The sequence below is a fragment of the Equus przewalskii genome, chromosome 16 (genome assembly GCF_037783145.1).
Source record: "Equus przewalskii isolate Varuska chromosome 16, EquPr2, whole genome shotgun sequence".
In the NCBI taxonomy this organism is placed as follows: domain Eukaryota; kingdom Metazoa; phylum Chordata; class Mammalia; order Perissodactyla; family Equidae; genus Equus; species Equus przewalskii.
This window is the reverse complement of record NC_091846.1, coordinates 45,212,484-45,233,524: the sequence shown is the minus strand read 5'-3', so window position 1 is coordinate 45,233,524 and position 21,041 is coordinate 45,212,484. Positions and strand designations below refer to the sequence as shown.

The following is a 21,041-nucleotide window of genomic DNA, read 5'->3' as shown; positions in this document are numbered from 1 at the left end:
AAGAGAACTGTTTTCCTTTGACCTTCTGTGTAGCCTCGTGATATAGGGACTTGGTGTTTAGTGATATTGAAGATTTTGTGTGTGTTTATAACAGATTTTCTTTCTCTTTTTGATATGAGATGTTTAAAGCATACTGTGTGGCTTGTGAACTAAAGAATACTTTATGTTTTTTAATCTGAAGAGCAGCCATAATGTTTTTTTTTTAATATTAATTTGCACCTCTTTAGATTTCCACAGAGGACATTTCTAAAATTTATGTGTAGCATAAACACATCTTTTAGTTAATTGTAGAAGTTTAATTCTGACTATATTTACAGCCCCGTAGGTATAGTTGAAAATTTACATATTAAACAGAGTTGCTCTCTGGCATGGTTTAAGAAAATGATCTGTGCTCTTAATTACACCCTTAGTATAAGTGTGTGAATGTCATTTACTGAAATGTAAAGACCAAATGGATGATGATGAAGGTAATGATGGTGATACTATCAAACATATTAATTATATTAAGTTGGCAAATTTTGTTCTTTTTTTCATTGTCGGATCATTTTACATTTAATGAGGCTATGAGTTGAAGTTTATTCCAATATGATGAAAATCCTAGATTTACAATTAGTTTTATAGCTATTTTATGTCTTTTTAGGTGAATCAAAACTTCAATATCAATGAATTCAAAGCTAAATTTTCAAACTAAATTAAGAAAGTGTGTAACCATGTTTACACTTTTCGTAGCAATTAACTTTATTCCTAGAATCAAATACTGATTTACAGTGTACAAAATGAGTATATAATTTGACAATAAAAATGAGTTGGTTGTTCATTCACTATGTATGGCAAAATTAAAATTTCTTATTTTTAAAAGGCAAGCTATCAAAAACTGAAAATATCTCTTATGATATTGAAAGCTATAAAAATAATAATTATCAATATATTCCTATTAATATTGTCCTTTCCTCAAGCAGTTTGAAGGATATTTAAAGCATAGCCCAAAATTAGAGTTGACAATTGCAAATACAAACCAACCAACACAGTAATAAAATCAATACTTACATTTCCCTTGAGGCCACTATTTACTGTTTGCCGCACCATTTCCTTAATGGAATGACAGTTATGTTTGCAGAAACCTTGTAACTACCATTTTTATGTTTTAACTAAAAGCAGCTTTCTTGAAGAAGTATGATAAAGAAATTTTTGAGCCAGTATTAAAAATTGTCATAACTATTTAGTAGTTAATATAAGTACAGAGAAGGCAACCTTTGTTTTCAGTTTTTTTTCTGATAAACATGATAGCATTTCATATGCAGTGATATTTTTCTAATAATGGCAATACATCTTTTAAATCTTCATTATGATAAACATTGACTTAAACATCTCACTATACTTAAACAACTTACCCAGTTTAAATGAACACATGCAATCACTAGAGTGTAATTCATTGTGGGATTCATTTTTACATCGTACTATAAAAAAATAAAAGAAAGGAGGGGAGTAATTAGCAGTTTATTTTATTCCAACTAGTTTCAAAATATGATTGACAAAATGATTTACTAATCTCTTTTAGATGACTTTTCTTTTCTTGTTGTTGAACAGTAATTTCCCTTTTTTACTTATTATGAAGAAATTACTTCAGAATTGAAATATATGTACTATTTTCATCACATTATCTATTTCTCTTTTGAGTATACTTTCCATTGCATTTGAAATTATCTAATATTAATATAGCATTTTCATGTCAATTCTTTTAACAGATTTACATTTTTCTAGGATTTAGTCAAAATTAAAGTTAATTTATCCCCACATTTGCTTCTGGTTTTGTCTTAAAGATAATAATAGCATAAGAGTCATTCAAGATGGAAGGGTCATTTTTACCTCCCAGAGGAATTTATGCATGGCCAAACTTTGTTTGATTAGTAATTGTACAAACTAAAATAGTGAAATTGTGTGGACGGAATTCATGGCCCTTTTAGAGAACATGTTTTGAAACAGGATATTGAAAATAAAGTTCCATTGGCCAACTCTGGTCTTTTTACATGATGATGTCAGCAACTATGTTGCATGATAAAGCGGCAATATTTTCACGACAAAGAAAAATTCATATCCACATCTTTAATAAATGAAGGAAAAAAATATCCTTGCTAGATTCATATATTCCCATCAGAACCTTTGTAGCTTCTCTCAAACTGTAAATATTGAGAGTATCATCAGAATGAAAGTGGTGTGGCATCAAAATTAATCGCTGAAGTTATTACTTATGGTGTCACATGTATCCCATATTCAGGCTTTTCACACAAAGCTTTGAAGAGCCCTACAGGGCCAACCAAATGTAATTGATATAGAATCATTGCTGCGCAACAGCTGCGGTAACAAGGTGCTGCAGCCTTTACTTTAATCTACCTTTCTTCCTGAGAGTTTATTATGTTTTTGAATTTATTCTTTTGTAGATCTGGGAGCTATCTTTTTTATGGAAATTAATCTTTTTAGAAGATTTGTACTCTCTTTTTCAAACACTAATACATTCATTCAAGTATCCTATTATTCAGATCCAGCTGGCTTTTATCTGGTGATATTTACTTCAAAAAGCCAAGTTAAATGGTATCATAGATTAATTCTCAGGGCACAGGAAAGCTTTTTTAGAGAAAAACATGATTTGGTAATTACTTGAAATATCATAATAAAAATCACAGAAAATGTCAAAAATGTATTGTATAATCTGTCATAATAGAAAACTTCAAAAAGGTGTTTAATTGAAAATGTGGTATTCTCCATCGTAAGCTTTCATTTCAGTCAAACATGATATAACTCAAAAGTTTGCTTTGGGTTCTAATACACTCTATTATGAATTTTAGGTTTATATTGTTTGTTCACACAAAGCAGTGAAACTTCAAAAGGGACATTATCCACTGCTATCTCTTACATAAATCAAACTGGAAATAAGACACATTTTACAATTCAATTTAAGATCCCACTGAGACAATAATGTTGCAAGCTGTGCATTTTGCAAAGTAATATAGTAATGTCTAGTTTGCATTTTTGAAAAACCAAATTAATCACACTTTATTGAATACGTTGGAACAAACCTAAAATTCATCTATTATTAAAAACTTGTGCAACAAACACAAACTATATTTTATACATAAAGGACAAACTCATTTATTCATTAAGATGAAACACTTGGAGTTTGCATTTTGTAACTATGAAAGAAATGACATTTGCTATCAGGCTTTTTGAATTTTTAAAAGCTGTCTATGCATAGTAAGCTGCTTGAAAATTTCTTTTAGCACGTTGCATTGTACCAAGTTGTAAAACATTCAGATAAAATTAGAATTTAACTTAAAAACTTCAGGGTAAGAAAACAGAAGTCATTAACGTAAATGATATACTTTATAGACACATCTTATACAAACTTCAAAAATTCGTACACATTCATGTGTTTTATTTTACATGTTAGCAACTTAAATAATATGTTTTGATAAGAAAAATAAAATCCTCCCCAGGCAAAATAAAGGCTTATCATGCTGTATAACTTTTCTCAGCCTGAAGAAAATAAGTACTTTTTGCATGTACATATTTGTGTGAAATTCTAACAGGACATTCTATATAGTATTGGAAATGAAATTTTTTGTGATATCATTTAGAAATTATTACCTACATGATATATATTATACCATTATTTTTGAGAGGTCAGTATTGAGGAATTCTAGTGAACATAAGAACTGTGAATAGTGAAAAAAGTGAAGAATAGTAAGAATAATGCCTAAGCCTGGGATGTTTATTTTACTGGTGCATATTTTTCAATGTCAGGATAGTAAACATTGTTTTGTTATCTGCTGATGTGTATAATATTCTGTATGTGATAACAGTTACATGAGGTGCTACAGAACAGTAATAGACGTTCTACACAGAATAGACATAGACACATTCCCAGATTTAATTTTTCAATAAAACATTAAAACCAAACTTGTTATATTTCATAAACCTAATTATTAAATCATAAATTTGGGGGGAATATTTCCTTTTTGCTTCCCCAATTGTATCATTCACGGAGGATCTAAAAAAAGTCCATCAACTCTGAATCTACTGAGCTTGCTCTTACTTTCCTAATAATCACTCTACGTTGCTGACTCATAGTCTCTAAGCTGTTGCCCTCTGTCAGGAAAGGGTAAATTATATCTCTTTGTGTGAAGACTTCCAAACAAGATTTACATAGTTTTCCTTTCATTGAGAAAAAAATTTTTTTCATTGCATATCTAAAAGGAATTAGTTGACAAGCCACTGGATTCAGATACAGGGAAGAGTATGCAGTATGTCCTCACTCAGCATAATTGTTTTGTCATGTCTGGCTCTGAAAACCAATTTGTTTTTCAATCATCATCTTAGAGTCCTCTAATGGTAAAGAAGACAAGATTTTCTTTTTCTGCTTTATTGGTTTTCCTGTGGCATGAAATATGAGAATCAAGATCCCTGCCCTGGTCATATCAGTGTCAATGTGGTGGATGACAGAACTTGGGATGATTATTCCTGGTGATGACTTCCTTCTCCTCCTTCTGACTATCTGATACATCACTTTAATCATATCTCTCCCCTGCCTAAGATGATGACCAAACTCATCATCCTGACATCTGAGAACTTTCATAATCTGGCCCTAGCCTACCTAATTCTTTCTGACTTCTTGTGCTTTCCTAATATGTACTTTCTCCTCCAGTCTATGGAGCTACCCAGCTGTCATTCAGACTTACCATTTACGTTTGTCTTTGCCCAACTGCACAGTCTGGGCAATTCTCTCAACTGAGTGTGCCCTGTTGTGCAGTAGAAGGGCTTTAGGACCAAGGGTCAGACAAATAAAAGTGCTCCAATCCAGCTCTTTTCCTAAAGAATTACGTGACTGTAAGCATTTAATTTAATCATTCTGAACCTCAGTTTCCTCTGCTGTAAAATGAGAGGATTGTGCTTCATGGTGCCGTCTTTTCAGTGAAGTCTTCCCAATGTACCCTCCTAAAACACGGGCTTACATGTGCACACATATATCATGTACATGCAAAAATTCTCTTTCATCCTTCTGTGACAGGTATCTCTTTTAATATACAATGTCACTTTATTAATTTGCTCATTATTTTTTTTATACCCACTTCCCGACTAGAATATAAATGCAATGAGGATATATATTTTTATCTGCATTTTTCACTACTATATTCCAAGTGCTTACAATCCTTGGCCCATATTGGGTATTTGATATGGGTTAAAAGAAAGAATGAATGAATGATTTCTGTGTCTATTTGGTACTGTAGCATTCTATGATTCAAATATATGCAAAAAATAAATTGTGCGTTATGTAGTAATGTTTAAATATAATTTATTGCTCCTTGACTTGCACACCCTAACATTCTTGGTATCTGGTTCTCTTTATTTGATTATATATTATTTTTAAAAATATTGTGTTTCTGTCCTATTTCTATGTTTTTTCTATTTGATATGACTGCATGATAAGTCTGCTGGTTTCCTCGCCAAGGTTTTCAATATACACTATTACCTTGACTTTTGGGTAAATGAGAAAATAAAATCTTTTTCAGAGCCAGAACCTAAACATATACTAATACTAATCTGAGTAAATGCACATGATAGAGTGATGTTCAAAAATTATTTTCGAAGTCAGTAGAGATTTAACACATTTAAAAATTAAGCCTTCTTTTCTTAAATTCTTGTTGCTTTTGTGAATTTATTAGATTTAAAATAGATAACAATATATAAATATACAAAAGATCCTCCTCCAGAGTACTTATACATGTAAGCCATCAAAAACCAAATCATTTCTGAATTTTTGTTTATTGATGTATCCAGAACATTGTTCTTTGTGAAAATGGTCCAAATATGTATATATCCAATGAGGTGAAAAATATACTCTAGATGTTTCTTTGTAAAAAGCAGGAAGTCCCTACAACAAAATTTCAAAATTTACCAAAGAAGAAAAACAATTTGTGTACAGATCATTTTAACTATAGGAAGTTCTTGAGGTATTTAATTTGTTTTGAAAAATTGTGCTTTAGCCTACTAACTGAAGTCTTACATAGTTATTTAATATAAATTATTTTAATTAAGACCAACATTTAACAAGGTGTACTTACCCAGGTGTTAAGACAGGTATACGTAAATGAGAGCATCTGTGTGCTGTTGACACTGGTCCTAACATTTCCTGTGTAATGATGTGAGAGAAGGTGTGTGGTAGAACAGACAAGTAGAAATGCTGCCATATTTTAATATTGGAGGAGATATTGAGATTATTTAAGACAGACGGTGATCACAAGGGAAAATAACAGATGATAATAATTTTTATTACAGAGTATTGTTTACAATTAGATAGCTATTTATTGTTCAGTAATTAAGGATCCCTCCCTAGAAGATAATTATTTTTAACAGGTAGAGTTCTCTTTATAATGACAATATTTAAAATATAATAGCTTTACTACAGATAAAGATAATTTGGATAGATGTTAGTTTTATAAGTTCAAGATTTTAAAAAATCCTGTTGCTTTGAGCACTTTAGAAAAGATGGCAATTTCATCATTCATCATTTAATTTTAACAAGACATGAATCTTTTTAATATTGATGTTGGAAAAATTGTTGAAGAAAAGAAAAATAATGAATATGAATGATTTATCCAAATACCACACTGGATGTGTGTGTGTTTTTAAAAAATGAACATAAACCTATGTTTAGCACTTAACTCTGACACTGAATCATTGTGTGACCTTACATTGATTGCATTCTCCCTTACATTCTTCATTGGTCACATTATGGTTATCATAATTATGCCAGATAATTTTTAAAATAAAAAATGAATAAGAATGCTTAAATTTTACTTTATATTGACCTAAGGGTTTTGGTATTGTCAGAAAATCAATCCTCATTTCAAAACACAGTTTCTAACCATTTTTCTTTTGTAATTCACATTGTCATTCCAACCTAAAAAAGCATATTGTATCCATTTATTCTTGGGATAAAAATCAGTGCTTATATTTAATTGCCAAATTGGACTTAAAATGTAAAAATAAATTATCCATATTACTGCTAATCTTCCTAAGTATTTTTTTTCATTGCCAACAATTGAAATTTTAGTGGTTGTTTTGACCTTGAAAATCTCTTGCCATGTCTGTCCATGAAAAACTGATGAAAAGTGCTTTGAATAGTATGTTTTCGCTGCATATAATAGAAGCTATGGAAAGAATGATTTGGTTTCATATAAACAGTAGCTTTCAACAGGCCTGACGTCTGCATATAATCTACCACTGTAATATAATATTCTTTCAATGGATCTTCAAAAGTGCTTAGTTCTTTGTTATATGTAGTCACTTGATTTAAAGCTGCCTCTCTCCATAATGTTTTTAAGGGGGACTTTGTAATTATTGAATATTATAATTATTTATCATATTACAAGTTAGACTAATGGCATCTTTTCAAACTATGCCTAGTTGTGTCTATTTGTTTTTTTTTGTCTCTGTTTAGGCTGTCTACCTAAACAGTAGTTAGGATTGTTAACTCTTTAACTCCAATCATAATATTCTACATTCCTTCACTGAGTATTAATTAAGGGCCCAAGATCTGTGAGGCATTCATGATGATCATCTTATTAAAAATAATTTTATAGCTTAAAAATAAGCGGAGGGACTTGCATATTATAAAAATGCATTGACATCCTTTTGTGCTAAGAATGTATTGTAGGAGTCATATGCCAATATTGACTTATTCCTGCTCAGCTTCTCAGGTCTTTTTTTTTTTTGAATCATCCAGCCCGGCTTATTTGGGACTTATTCTGTGACTTACAGAGGAGATGCGCTTTGAGTAGACATACCTTTATATTTTCTATACCCTCTTCAAGTATCATGACTTAATCTCCCACCTACAAATCGAAGACATCCAAATCTTCCTCACTGGGCATCTGTTTTTCTTCGATGTTTCAGCCCCATATTTCTAACTGCTTGTTGTCAATCTCTATTTGACTGTGTCTGAAATACCTCATATTAAACAAGTACAAAGTTGAACGGATTTTTATTCATCGTTAAACCTGATCTTCCTCATAAAAGTGATTAAACACTTGTGAATTCAGAATTCCAAGATCTAAATCATGGGGCAATTTAAATCAATCTTTATAACACCATTATCAATCTACCTCAGCATTTCTAAAGACTTATTGAGATAGTACATATAAAGCTTAACACAATGCTGGACGTATTGAAAGTAGATGATGCGTATTAGGTATCACCACCATCATTGTTATTGCATTATTAGTGATATGACCATACACCCATTTGTTAATCTAGATACTCAGGTTATGTTTCATGTTTTATTTTCTTCATCTCCTTTTGTATCCAAATGATTACCAAGTTCTAGCAAGTCTATTTCCAAAATATCTAATATATTTTCCATTCTTCTTCTTCTCTTTCATTCCAGTCAAAGTATAAATTTATGTACATATATGCTGTATCTCTCTTCCACACTATAAACTGCTCAAGAACAAAGGCGATAGCTTATAATTTTGAATGCCATACTGAAGTTTACCACATGTAAATGTAAGAGTTGGTCTGGGTTTGCAGCTCTCAACTCAAGAACTGACTGACAGTTAGTCCTGCTTTGTTAAATGCATGGGATACAATGATTAGCTATCGAGACATAGACCTGACCTGACCATGTGGCACCTACATGAGGCAGGAACTGTTGGATCTTTTCCTTAATAGCAATGGGAACAGTTGAAGTCCTCTAAGAGAGGAGTGACAGTGTAAGATTTGTACTTAAAAGTAATGATGGCCCTTGAATCTGACTACAGCAGCAGATATAGAATTTGAGTAGAGATAAATTAATTAGGTAAAACCAACAGGACGTGAACAGGAATTGGACTTTAGTGGTGCACAGTGAGAGAGGAGGAGATAAAGATGATTCCTAAGTTTCTGGTTTATATGACTAGCTGGTGATGTCATTCGTCGAGGCTAACCAGGTTTGGGGAGAAGATAATTTAACACTTAGATCCATACAGTTGAGAAAAATCAAGATAATTCCCATGAGCATGCCATTCTACCTATGAGAGTTTTATGCTTTTTGGAAAATTCAACAGCAATTCTAGCTCAAGTAAGATTTTTCGATTTCAATATTGTATAAAACAGTGAATATTAAAACTGATTTTTACTGACCGTGAGCAACACTCACACATGAACATAAAATTGTTATTATATACCGTGACGTTGATTACTCTACTAACAGTATAGAAAGTGCATTAACTTGAAATTTTATTTGATGTCTGCAAATCTATAGGGAAATTACAATATCCTCAGGGAGGAGAATTTCTAGTTCATTTGTTTGCCTAATGGAAAAATAATTTGATGAGTTAAAGTGGGAAAAGGTAGAAATTCATTGACTTTGGCAGTGAGAAAGGTTATGATGCAGTTAAATTAACATGGATACATTATGCCAAATTGCATTATTTTGAAGAATTTTGTGAATGTATTTTAGATTGGAAAGCTTAAGTATCTTCCTAGTACTGTTATTTCTACACTGTCCATGATAGCATTATACTTTAGCTGTTCAAATTAACCAATCTGTTGCAATATCATCTTTTCCACTGAATAGAAACATTTGGCTCTTGCTTACAATTATCTTGTTGTCCATATCGACAACACTTCCAAATATTTAGTCAATACAAATTAATGTGGCTACGATTTCTTTCCTCTTACTGAGTTCTATGAAACTGTTTATCCAGTCTGAGTCTGCATTTGTCTTGTTTTGTTTTGGGGGTCTGTTTTACCTGGTTAACACTTAGAGCATGGTGCTAATGAGTCCAAAGACAACAACAGCATCAAAAAGCAAAGTGTTTTCTGATATAATTATCTCTGTCTTCCCCACATAAAGTATTTAACCTTTTATCTTTATAGTAATGGCCCTCCTTCTTTTAAGCTGCATCAAAACTTTCTGGATTTTGGTATGAAATAAGGGAAAATACATAGTATTGCACTTTGTATATAATGATTCATTCTAATCATTTTGATAAGTTCAAAATCAAGGCTATTTAAACTGGAAACCATTGTCTGTCTTAAGTTTCCTAATGCTCTTCCACTTTCCCAAGATTCCTCAAAGACTCTCAGGATGTGTTTTAGTAATGTCTGCCTGTTCTTCAAGGATCCTTTTATGTATTCTATCTGACATTAGTGACTTGAACTTCAACTTTGATTTTAGTTTGTTTCTTTTTCTTTCTAGTTCAACAATTATTAGCCATGGTAAAGAATATTTAAGCAAAATTTTTAAAAAATAAGCAGTTCTGATTTCCAGTATTTGGTGTGCTGCTTTGTGCAGCCTCTTAACTTATGCTGCTTTCAACAACATTGTGGAATATGTAAGGCAAAAGAAATATCTCAACTTGGTGTAGAAATTTAGATATTACCATAGTTCTGATGTACTAATAGCACCAGTATCATGTTATCACCATTACATATTAAATAAAATGTATCAAAAGAGCTCTGCCTTCAAAGGACAACATCACACGTAAAATAGAAACCCCCTTTTATGGGAAGAGTTCTAAAGTCCTAATTAACAAATATTTAACACACAGGTAACATAGAGTAAGATTTAGTTAATGATAAATAGCTAAAGAAAATATATCTAATTATTTCTGGGAAAGTAATCTGTTTTCCTACATGACTCATTTATTGGTAGTGGGATAGTTAGAATTCATGACAATGCTCTTCTTTCTCTCTAAGAAAAAAATTGATGTCAGAACATCAGCTAAGCAGGATTGGTTACACGACAGCCAACCAGTTCTGTTTTTCCCCAGCACTTCCAAATCAAGCATGATATGTATGCACATATGAATTTTAGACTCTGGAAATGGCCTACTCCATGGGCATTATTTTGCGATACCAATTAGGAGGCATTTGCAGTGTTTTCCTTGCTAAATCACTGTACTTAAACAGGAACATTTTAAATTGGGCCCCTCATTAATTGCACCCCTAAAAGATTGCTTTTTCCTCATTTTAAAACAGCGATTTGATCAAGTTGAACCAAAAAACCAGAAGATTTCAGTGTTCATATATGCTAAAGTACATCAACTAAGCTCAGATTGTTATCCAGAAAAAGATTTAAAGATTCCATTACAATAACTCATGTGAGGACTGTTTCTCCTATTTATGTAAAATACTAGTATTACTGCTGACATTGTGTATCCCATTTTTTATTAGGGTGAAGTTAATCCTCTAAATGATAATAACTTGTTTATTCTCACCTACCTCTGAAATAACAGCTGCACATCCGTAGCACCTGTGACTAGTATTTACTTTTACTTAGTAGTCTTGTTTCCATTGTTAAGATGGCGTTGACATCCTTCTTAGTGGTCTCCAATGGTATGGAGCAAATGCCTGCTCTTGCCATCATTTTTATTGTAAACGAATCTTGACAATGTCAGGTTCCCGTCACAGTCTATCAGCATCACTCACTAAACAGTGGTGTGACCGTTAGTCCCTGTGAGATTTGCCTCCTTTATCAGGGTCAGCCTGTGGGAAAATTTGAACAAATAGTTACCTGTCACCCAGGTATAAAGGATAATCATATTTAAACGGACTTTTACTGTTTTAATGCACAGTGGTTTAAAGGGCATTTATTTTTTTACAGGTTGCTTTAAACTTGTGTTTGATTATTTTACATGTATTCTATCCAAAATTCATAAAAAAATACTATAGCCTTCTCTTTTGGAACCTATTCCTCATTAGATATATTTAGGATTGAATAATAAATATAATAATTATTATTTTTTTGAGGAAGTTCAGACCTGAGCTAACATCCGTGCCCATCTTCCCCTACTTTATATGTGGGATGCCTACCACAGCGTGGCTTGCCAAGCGGTGCCATGTCCGCACCCGGGATCCGAACTGGTGGACCCCAGGCCGCCGAAGTGGAATGTGCAAACTTAACCACTGCACCACTGGGCTGGCCCATAAATATAATTATTTGGGCCAGGGTTATACTTAGTGCCACTCATACAAATACCCAAAGTTTTTTTTTAATTAAAGAGAAACTAATATCTTTCCCCAAAACATTTTCCATTTCCTTTCCTACCTAAAAATTGTGTTCCAAAGAATGAAGTGATCTTTTTTCTTTTACTAATGATTATCTCCACATTTAATCATTCTTTAATTTTTTTACTCATGGTAATCTTTTTTCTTTGAATTTCTGTCTCGATCAATAATTTCAAGTTTCACTTGATTTGTAAAATAACATTTTAAATGTTGAGCATTCACATTTCTTTCTTCTTATGTCATTTTATTTACAAGAATCAGTTACCAAAATTTTATTTATAATTTAGCCATATTTGTTGTTGGTTCTATTAAATATGCTATGTAACAAAATATTAAATAGAATTTTCTTTGTGGTCCCACATAAGAACAAAAGGTACCAGGTACTCCTCATTTTGAAGAAAGTAAAAAGCTGTTAGTACTTATTAGTAGCAGCTGAACCAAAATTTCTGTCTTGACTATCACTCCAGACTCCACAAACATCCTCTTTCTCTGTTTATAAGAGGGAATGACCATGGGGAGAGGGATGTTGAAGAAATCATGGTAGTAAAGAGACAGCACATAATGGAGAGGGCTATGTGGCTTTGTGGTCTTTCTTTTTTTTTTTTTCTTGCTTGAGGAAGATTCACCCTGAGCTAACATCTGTGCCAGTCTTCCTCTATTTCAAATGTGGGTTGCCACCACAGCATGGTTGCTGACAAGTGGTTAATGCCTAGGAACTGAACCGGGTCACTGAAGAGGAGTGCACTGAACTTAACCTGTAGGACATGGGGCCTGCCCTTTTGTGGTCTCTTTTTGAGAGTCCTTCCTCACCACCAAGTAAATGGAGGAGAGTTCCAAGGAATTCCAATTACTCAAAGATTACAAATGCCTCCACTTCATTTCATAGCTGGATTTCTGCTTTGACGTGAACTGCTGATTTCTATAAATATTTGGGCAGGAGGATAAAGAATTGAGGAGGAGTGGCAGGGTGTGCAGAATTCACATTGATGGGACAAGAGGACCCACACCAAGAGAAGGGCCATAGGATCAAGAGGCGAAGGCAGTGTAGAAGAGCAGGCAGCTGAAGGAGATTCATTGTCAGGGACTTGTGCTATAGGATATTCCTCTGGAAGACCCACCTTAAAGGATCAGACATTACTCAATAGGAGATACAAAGTGCTTAGGCACCTGCCACGTGGAAGAGGTCACTGGCTAATAGGAACCAGTTGGGTGGGACATGTTTATCCACTACCCAAAAGAAGGAGAGGAGGGGGATGGATGAAGAGCTAACCAAGCCCTTCTGTCTTCCAGGTACCGAGGCTTTAGGCCTAGTCAGTGCTGATGGAGATGGGGAAGCAGAAATGAATGTTAACTAGAATGTGTTTTTTTATACTCAAAATTTGCTCAGGGTTATTAAGGGGCAAAAAAGGGAACCTTGACACAGCATGTTTGAAGGCAGTAATTAGAGGGAAAATAAAACTATTTTATATTGGTAACCCATCAGTACTGGCTGTTTGATAACTTGGTTGCCCTTAGAGTAGGGATGGATTTCAAAATTTAAGAGTTTCTCCCCAAAGTAGTATATTTCTGTGTTTAAAACCTAGTCCATCATAAAATATGCATCACAAAATAAGATAAAAGTATAAAATGGGTGTGAGCCTAGGAAAAGATTCTGAGCTCATAAAAAGATGGAGATGGTACATAATTCTGTTTGTTTTTTCAGAATCTATAACTATGTTTCAGTGATGTGGTAGAGAGGTTGTAAGGGGGCGAGAATCTCCCATACCTAGTCCTTACGAATTTGAATTTCAGTGACACCAAATCTTAAGATCACCTTGCTTGTCCCTGAGAAATACACATCTTTTACACAAAAGGAAAACTAAGCACACGCAATCACTTTTTGTATAAGTTCCATGTATCTGAATATGTGATTATTGATAAATTCTTAATATCAGTATAATTAGGCATTTAAGTAAGGTGTTTCAGATTATATAAATGTGTAATTAATCGTTTTTATCTAGAGACAAAATAGGTAATTGGGTGTTAATTTCAACTTTCTGTCTTACATTCATGTACCCACTTATATCTGGCAGCTGCAAGACTGTACATTTGTTCATTTTTATCCCACCAAAATCATGCCATAGCATTACTAGCTGGGCTTCGTGGTGCTTATGGTTACACCAGTTAATTTCATCATAGCGGCTGCCTGTGTTCTGCTGTCAGAAGTGCAGATCTGCTTACACCTGTGTAAACTGATGTCTAGCCTGAGATTGTCCCCAGTGATTCTAAACAACCTGTATACAGGACTAGTTAGGGGGATCCTTTCTCTCTAGTCCTCTCCCCCAAACATTAACATACGATTATAGACTCTAGGTAATCAGACAGCTGGCTGCACTATCTGAGTCTTTTTGGGAGCCCATGACCGTTTTCCTTGGCTCAAAACTAGTTTTTATTTTTATCATCTTTTATGAGTCTTTGCATACACACCTCAACACCCTATCATAGTACACAGTATATTCTTTGAGGATCTTAGGGCTATATTAACCTCATCTTTTTATTCCACTGTAAAGTCAAAGAAACAGCATGATTCTACAAGAATGGAAGAGGAGAAATGAATCAGTTGTTTTCTGTCCTTCTAACTCCCCTTACCAAATTATGGAATTTTTCTTATATTTTGGAATTTTTCTTATGTGTTGAATCTTTTGTCTCTTGCAAGTTTTCATGTGGTCATAATAGTAAACTTTAATATTAAACGTATATATGTGTGTATGTGTGTTTGTATGTAGGCATACTATATATATACTGGCTTTTATCACTAAATATGTTGGCTTAAACCAAAGCGTTTGAAATTATATGTTTAATAACTATAGGCATGTCTTGTTCTGAGGTGGCCTATTTTCAGTTCTTATTTATTCATGCTAATAGAGGAGAAGGATGTAATAAATAATGCAAAAATCACTTACAGCTGACTTGGTTATATATTGTATATTTTTCATCAGACTTAGTTTCTTAATTGTTTGCTCTATTTATTACTCAAATGAGCTAACATCATGAGTATTTAACAAATAATGATTGGCGGAGATGGCTAGGAGCATTTTATGCAGTGGGAAAATCCAATCTACTGTTGTAAGCTTACTATGGAAAATTCACTTATGGAAGGTTGATATTTACCCTATACAAAGGATTGATATCCTGTGATGCAAAAGAGATGTGAAAATAGATAGTAGTTTGTTTACAATTTGCTTTCAGAATGACTTAATCAGAATTTTAGCTTAATATTATACACATTGGTAATGTAAAAAACCATAATTATAATTATACTGCTTCTTTACTGATATGAGAGTAAAATTGAACTATATTTGGAAAAATTACTTTTTCCCATTTATTAACCGGTAATCAGGATTTAAATAAGAGAGGAAATTTGTTCAAGTGAACAGAAAAACAAAAGTAGATAATAGGTATAAGCAGAAACAAACTGAATCCAAAATAATGAATGTGAACATTTTTATCTACTCACATATTATTTAATTATTCTGAAATAGGCAATCTACTATGAAAATTTAATCCTTGCATTTGTTGGATATTTTTAAATGAATTATGAGATATAGAGAAAATTATCTATCAATTATAAATTTCCAATGCAGTTTCTATGCTCAAATAATATTTATTTCAAAGTGTTATTTCTATTTCTAATAGTCAATGATTTTCCCTTAATTCTTCTTTTGACTGATAACATAAAAGTAAATACATAATTAAAAAATTTGGACATACTTTGATAAAGGCACTGTAAAGTGGATATGTTTAAAATGTTTTGTCACTGAATGTCCTCTTGACGTCATTTATAGTTTTGCGTGTTTGACTAGGACCTTCGTATAAGTGTCGCAAAAAGTCATGAGTAGAAAAATAAGGTATATAAATCATTTGATATGAAAGTGAAATTTTATATCACAGAGTAAGAGAAAACTGGAGAAATTTCTTTTATGTGAGTCATTTCTGTATGAAGCTATAAACTTTTTTTTCAGCCAAAAGCTGTCATGGTTTCTTGTAAAATAATAAAGATAATAAAGATATCCATTTTAATTGATTCTTTTCATTGTTTAATAAAATTGCTTTGTTTGATTGCTGAAGAATTTGAATTGAGTTTTCATTACCCACTTCTGAACAATTTACTCTAAGATCCAGACAGTATTGAGCTAATGAGTTTGAATTTATATTGAACCTTAACTGTCTCCATGAAGTAAATGGAAAAAAATCATGGCAGTAACTAAATATTCTTCATTAAAAACTATGTCGTAGAGATTTTACAATGAGGCTTTTAATAGAGCTAAAGCACTTAGATTGGAGTTTTACCAACTTTGCTGTTTCGAAGCATATTCTATGAAAATATGGTTTCTTTTTCTTATTTTAAGAAATGAAAATTCATAAGCTGACCAGGATATTACAGAAATTTTCTTTCAAGTGGGTAGTTTGTATATTCAACAGTTTCAGTTAAGCATTAATATTAAAATAATTTAATTTGGGGACATGTCTAAATTGAAATGATTTATAAACACCTTCCAAGAAGTATCCTATTAACGTGTTTCAAGAGCTATTTAAACGTAAGACACGGCCACCAATATTGAAATGCAAGCCCTACAATGTACTGTTTTGACTTTGGCACTGATATTGCCGCAGTCTTAAACTTAACCTCTCTCTGTAGTTGAAAACAAGTGATGTATTTGTTGATCACACACATTTAATTTATTGTTTCGACATTATTATCTTTTGTAAAGTGATCTTTTGGGTTCTCTGTACTATCTCTCTAACCAAGTTGGGCATTTAATGATTTCATGTTTAGGATTTGCTGTGGAACTGAGGAATTTTAACTCTGAAGGGTGGCTAGGATACCATTTAATACAAGGATCACTTTGCATTCTTTAACTATCAGAGTGTTTCAGTTCTAAGAAGTAATTCATTCTCTAAGTATATAATAGAGCCATTTTATATTGTTGATTAGTCAAACAGGATTAGACTTCACATATAGGCTAAATGTTATAGAAATGTTAGTTTTCAGAAAATTTGAGAACCTACCTGAGAAATAGAAAAACAAAAAGAAAATATGGTTTAGGGGAAATTTATTTACTTGAGCTTATTTCCCAAGAAATCACTTAGCCAATCTCCAATTGGGATATGCTTTTTAAAACCTCATTTCAAGTTAGTTATTAGAAGATTTGGAATAATATTGTATCCAAATAATTTATATTCGTTCCCCACAGGCAACAGTGATGGTTCTTGGGATAAGGAAACATTGTCCTCTTTCCTACCCCAGGGAGCTCAGGCTTCTGCTACCCACCCCCGCAGGCCTGGGGCACGTAGCCTTGCAGTTAGTCATCCTTTCCACCATCTTCAGCACGGCCACCTTCTGCCAAATGGTACGATGGCATTCTGTAGAACTAAAAATGGTAGTTGCAAAGAAAAAAAATTGTCTAATTATGGAATAGTAAAATATAGGACATAATAGATATACTACATTTAAATAAATAATCGTGCTAAGCTAAAGAAGACCCTAGTATTTTAAACAAGAATTGGATTGATCAGAAGAGTAATATAGCAAAGAATTGACCATTTGTATTAAGCACATGACGAGTGGCTTGTGATAAAACATGGCACCAAACTAGTTAGCTTTAAGCCTAATTTCCCTGAGTGGTGAGTGGGGTATTGTTGCATACAAAGAGGACAAATATTTTTCCTTTGACTGTCGTTATCAGAACATTTTGAATGCTACAGTTTTTAATGATTTATGTTCTTAACCCTTTAATAAATGATATATACCATGTTTCATCGTTTTATTTGAACAGAGCAATGATGATATATGTGTATTTTTTATAGGACTGGAACTTCCTTTTATGATGATGCCCCATCCTCTAATTCCTGTCAGCCTACCTCCAGCATCTGTCACCATGGCAATGAGCCAGATGAACCATCTCAGCACCATTGCCAACATGGCGGCAGCAGCACAAGTTCAGAGTCCTCCATCCAGAGTTGAGACATCTGTTATTAAGGTAGTTGTTTTCTCACACGATTGTTTTATCTTAGGCTAAGCATCATTTAAGCCACCATCTTTCAATCCATTTTTCTTATTCCATAAGTAATTCTAACTCTGAATAACTAAGTAATAGTAAATAGATTACAAGAAAAGTCACTTGCAGTAATTAGAACCAGGGGTACAATATTTAGGCAGGCTAGGTTAATTTTAAGTTCTCTGTGTATGTATTAAGAGAGAGATGAACATAGGAAATTGAATGGTATATTTCAAATACTGTGTGTGCTTACATGTATGATTGTGTGTGTGTGTTGGGGGTGTGGGTGCATACCTGCATGTGTGTGTCTGTGTGTGTAGTGTTATGAGCCTTAAGGTGTGGAAAATAGTACCTGATTTGTTTTCAGACCAGAAAGGTTGAAGGGTTAAATTATGGTTCTGCCACTTACTAGCTGTGTTGCCTTGGGCATGTAACTCAATCTTTCTGATTCATTTCTACATCTAAAATAATACAGTGTAGATGTAAAAACTAAAGAAAATAATAAAATTGAAAGTTTTTTATAAATTCAAAAGTACACTGTAAGTGGAAAATAAGATGATTGTTATGCATACATCACATATGTGTGTATATACACATTTTCTCTCTCTCTGTCTCTCTCTGTGGGGGTATGTGTATACCCTTAACTGTGTGTTTGTATACTTTTTCATTCATATATTTTATAACATGTATTTAAAATCAAAGTACTTTAAATGCATCATCAGAATATGTTATTAATTTTTAAACTAAGTAAAAGATACCTCATGCTGCATTATCCTTATTTGACATAATAATTACCTCATTTTTCTCAATATAATACATTTGAATTTAGGGGAGCCTCTGAAGTGTGTCTTACATAAAAGGACCTGTTATAATTCTCATTCATTGCTGATAGAAATGCAAAATGGTACAGCCATTCTGGAAGACAGTTTTGTGGTTTCTAACAAAACTAAACATACTCTTACCATACGATTATATATTACCCAGCTCCTTGGTATTTACTCAAAGCAATTGAAAACTGATGTCTACACAAAAACTCACACATAGATATTTATAGCAGCTTTTTTCATAATTCTGGAAACTTGGAAGCAACCAAGATGTCCTTCGGTAGGTGAATGGATAAAAAGAATTGTGGTACATTCATATGTTATGACTTTGTTAAATTAACTATTGTTAAGAGAAACACAGAGTGCCTGATGGTGAGCCATGAGTCAACAACAGACTACAAGATAAATAGAGAAGTTTATTGCTCATAAGTCCTGGAGGAAGTACCCAGCATGCCTCCAGGGACCACTTGGGAAAGTCAAGGCAGAGTGCAGACGGGGAGCAAGGCAGGACCTGGGGCAAATGCCTTTATTAGGCTCCATTGTAGAAGTACTTTGGGATCCCAGGCTAGGGCTGGATTGGTCAATTCAAATCAGAAGAGCAGGGACTTATCTAAGAAGAGACTGTTGATCACAAGGGCTGTTGGGGAAGTCCTATCAATATCACAGTATCAGGAACTTACATTTGCTTGTGACTGTGGCTGCTATCTAGGGTATGCACTTGCATGAGGAAGTTAGCGTGAGTTTAAGGTCTCTGCAGGCCATTTGACTAAACAAAATGGATGCCCAGGCAGCAATACCATGGAGCAGCATAAGTAAACTCTTGACACCATACAATAGAATATCATTCAGAACTAAAAAGAAATGAGCTATCAAACCGTGAAAAGACATGGAGGAAACTTAAACTTATTCTGCTAGGTTAAAGAAGGCAGTCTGAAAAGGCTGCACACTGAAGGATTCCAAGTGTATGACGCCCTAGAAAAGGCAAAACTATGGAGAGACTAAAAGGATTAGTGGTTGCTAGGGGCTGGGGGTGAGGGATGTAGAGGCAGGGCACAGGGGATTTTAGGGGAGTGAAAATGCTCTGTATGATTCTATTATGATGGATACATGTCATTATACATTACAAAAAGGCCCTGTTACTACTTATACAGAATGTTGAATAATATACAAATAGCAACTTTTCATATAATAATGGCTCTATAAACAGAGATGTGTACTAGTCCCCCATATCATTTTCTGAAGTATCCTTACCAGAGGAAAAATAATAGAAAATATCACAAAAGACCAAGGTCCAGTTCTTAAAAATCTTTACCTGAGAGAAGGCCAATGAATGCTACATTGTCATCAGCCAAGAACTGGGAAGAGAACCTTCAAAAATTCTCCTTTATTCTGAGAGACTTTTAGAGGATTTGTTTGTCACCAGAAGATTTGTCAATCAAGGTATCACCGTGTAATTCAATTTATGATCATTTTTGGTAACAACTATTATTGAGAATTCAACATTCTCATCGCCTCACTCATTGAAGTTACCTAGAGGAAGGTTTTGGCTGAAGAAAAAACGTTTATGTGTTCCAATCATTGTTCTTGATGGCTACTTTTTAAAAAATTAAAAAGAAATATTAGTTACAAGAAGTGATTATTCTCATTTTTTAAAATTTAGTAATAATTGCTGTAGAGAATCATCTTCATAATATTAATTATATAATTTTTCTTTTCAAAACAACGTTTTTGTTATTTTTCATTTAGATAAGATTTAGATTCATAGGTGAAGTAAAAATATGACAGAAGAGCAGATTTTAGCAGTTGGAAATCATAATGAGTGACTTAATAATGAGCTGTAGATAATTTCGACATGAGTTGGTAGCTTACATACCCCTGGATCTGAAAGGCTCCAGTTGCATCAGGAGGCTTAATTTATTTTATTTTTTCAATATGAATATATTTCAAAAATAGTTTGTGCTACATCTAATGTTAATTAGAATACTTAGATAGTGAAGCTTCCTTTAATAAATGCTTGGTTGTCAAAGTTTAGGAAAGTAGGAGGAAGCAGTTGGGTTTCCTCTGGAAGGTGTCTTTAGAAAACAATCTAGATTATTGGAAAGTCAGCAATGTTCCTGTGGTGTCTTAAATTAAG

General features: G+C 33.1%; 1 protein-coding gene across 1 annotated transcript in view; it reads left to right on the top strand.

The window, feature by feature from the left end:
• DACH1 (dachshund family transcription factor 1) overlaps positions 1-21,041 on the top strand; it is a 407,431-nt gene that overhangs the window by 262,021 nt on the left and 124,369 nt on the right. The window contains exon 4 of the mRNA XM_008517937.2: positions 17,893-18,065. Coding sequence (XP_008516159.2) covers positions 17,893-18,065 — 173 coding nt within the window. The remainder of the gene's footprint in view (positions 1-17,892; positions 18,066-21,041) is intronic.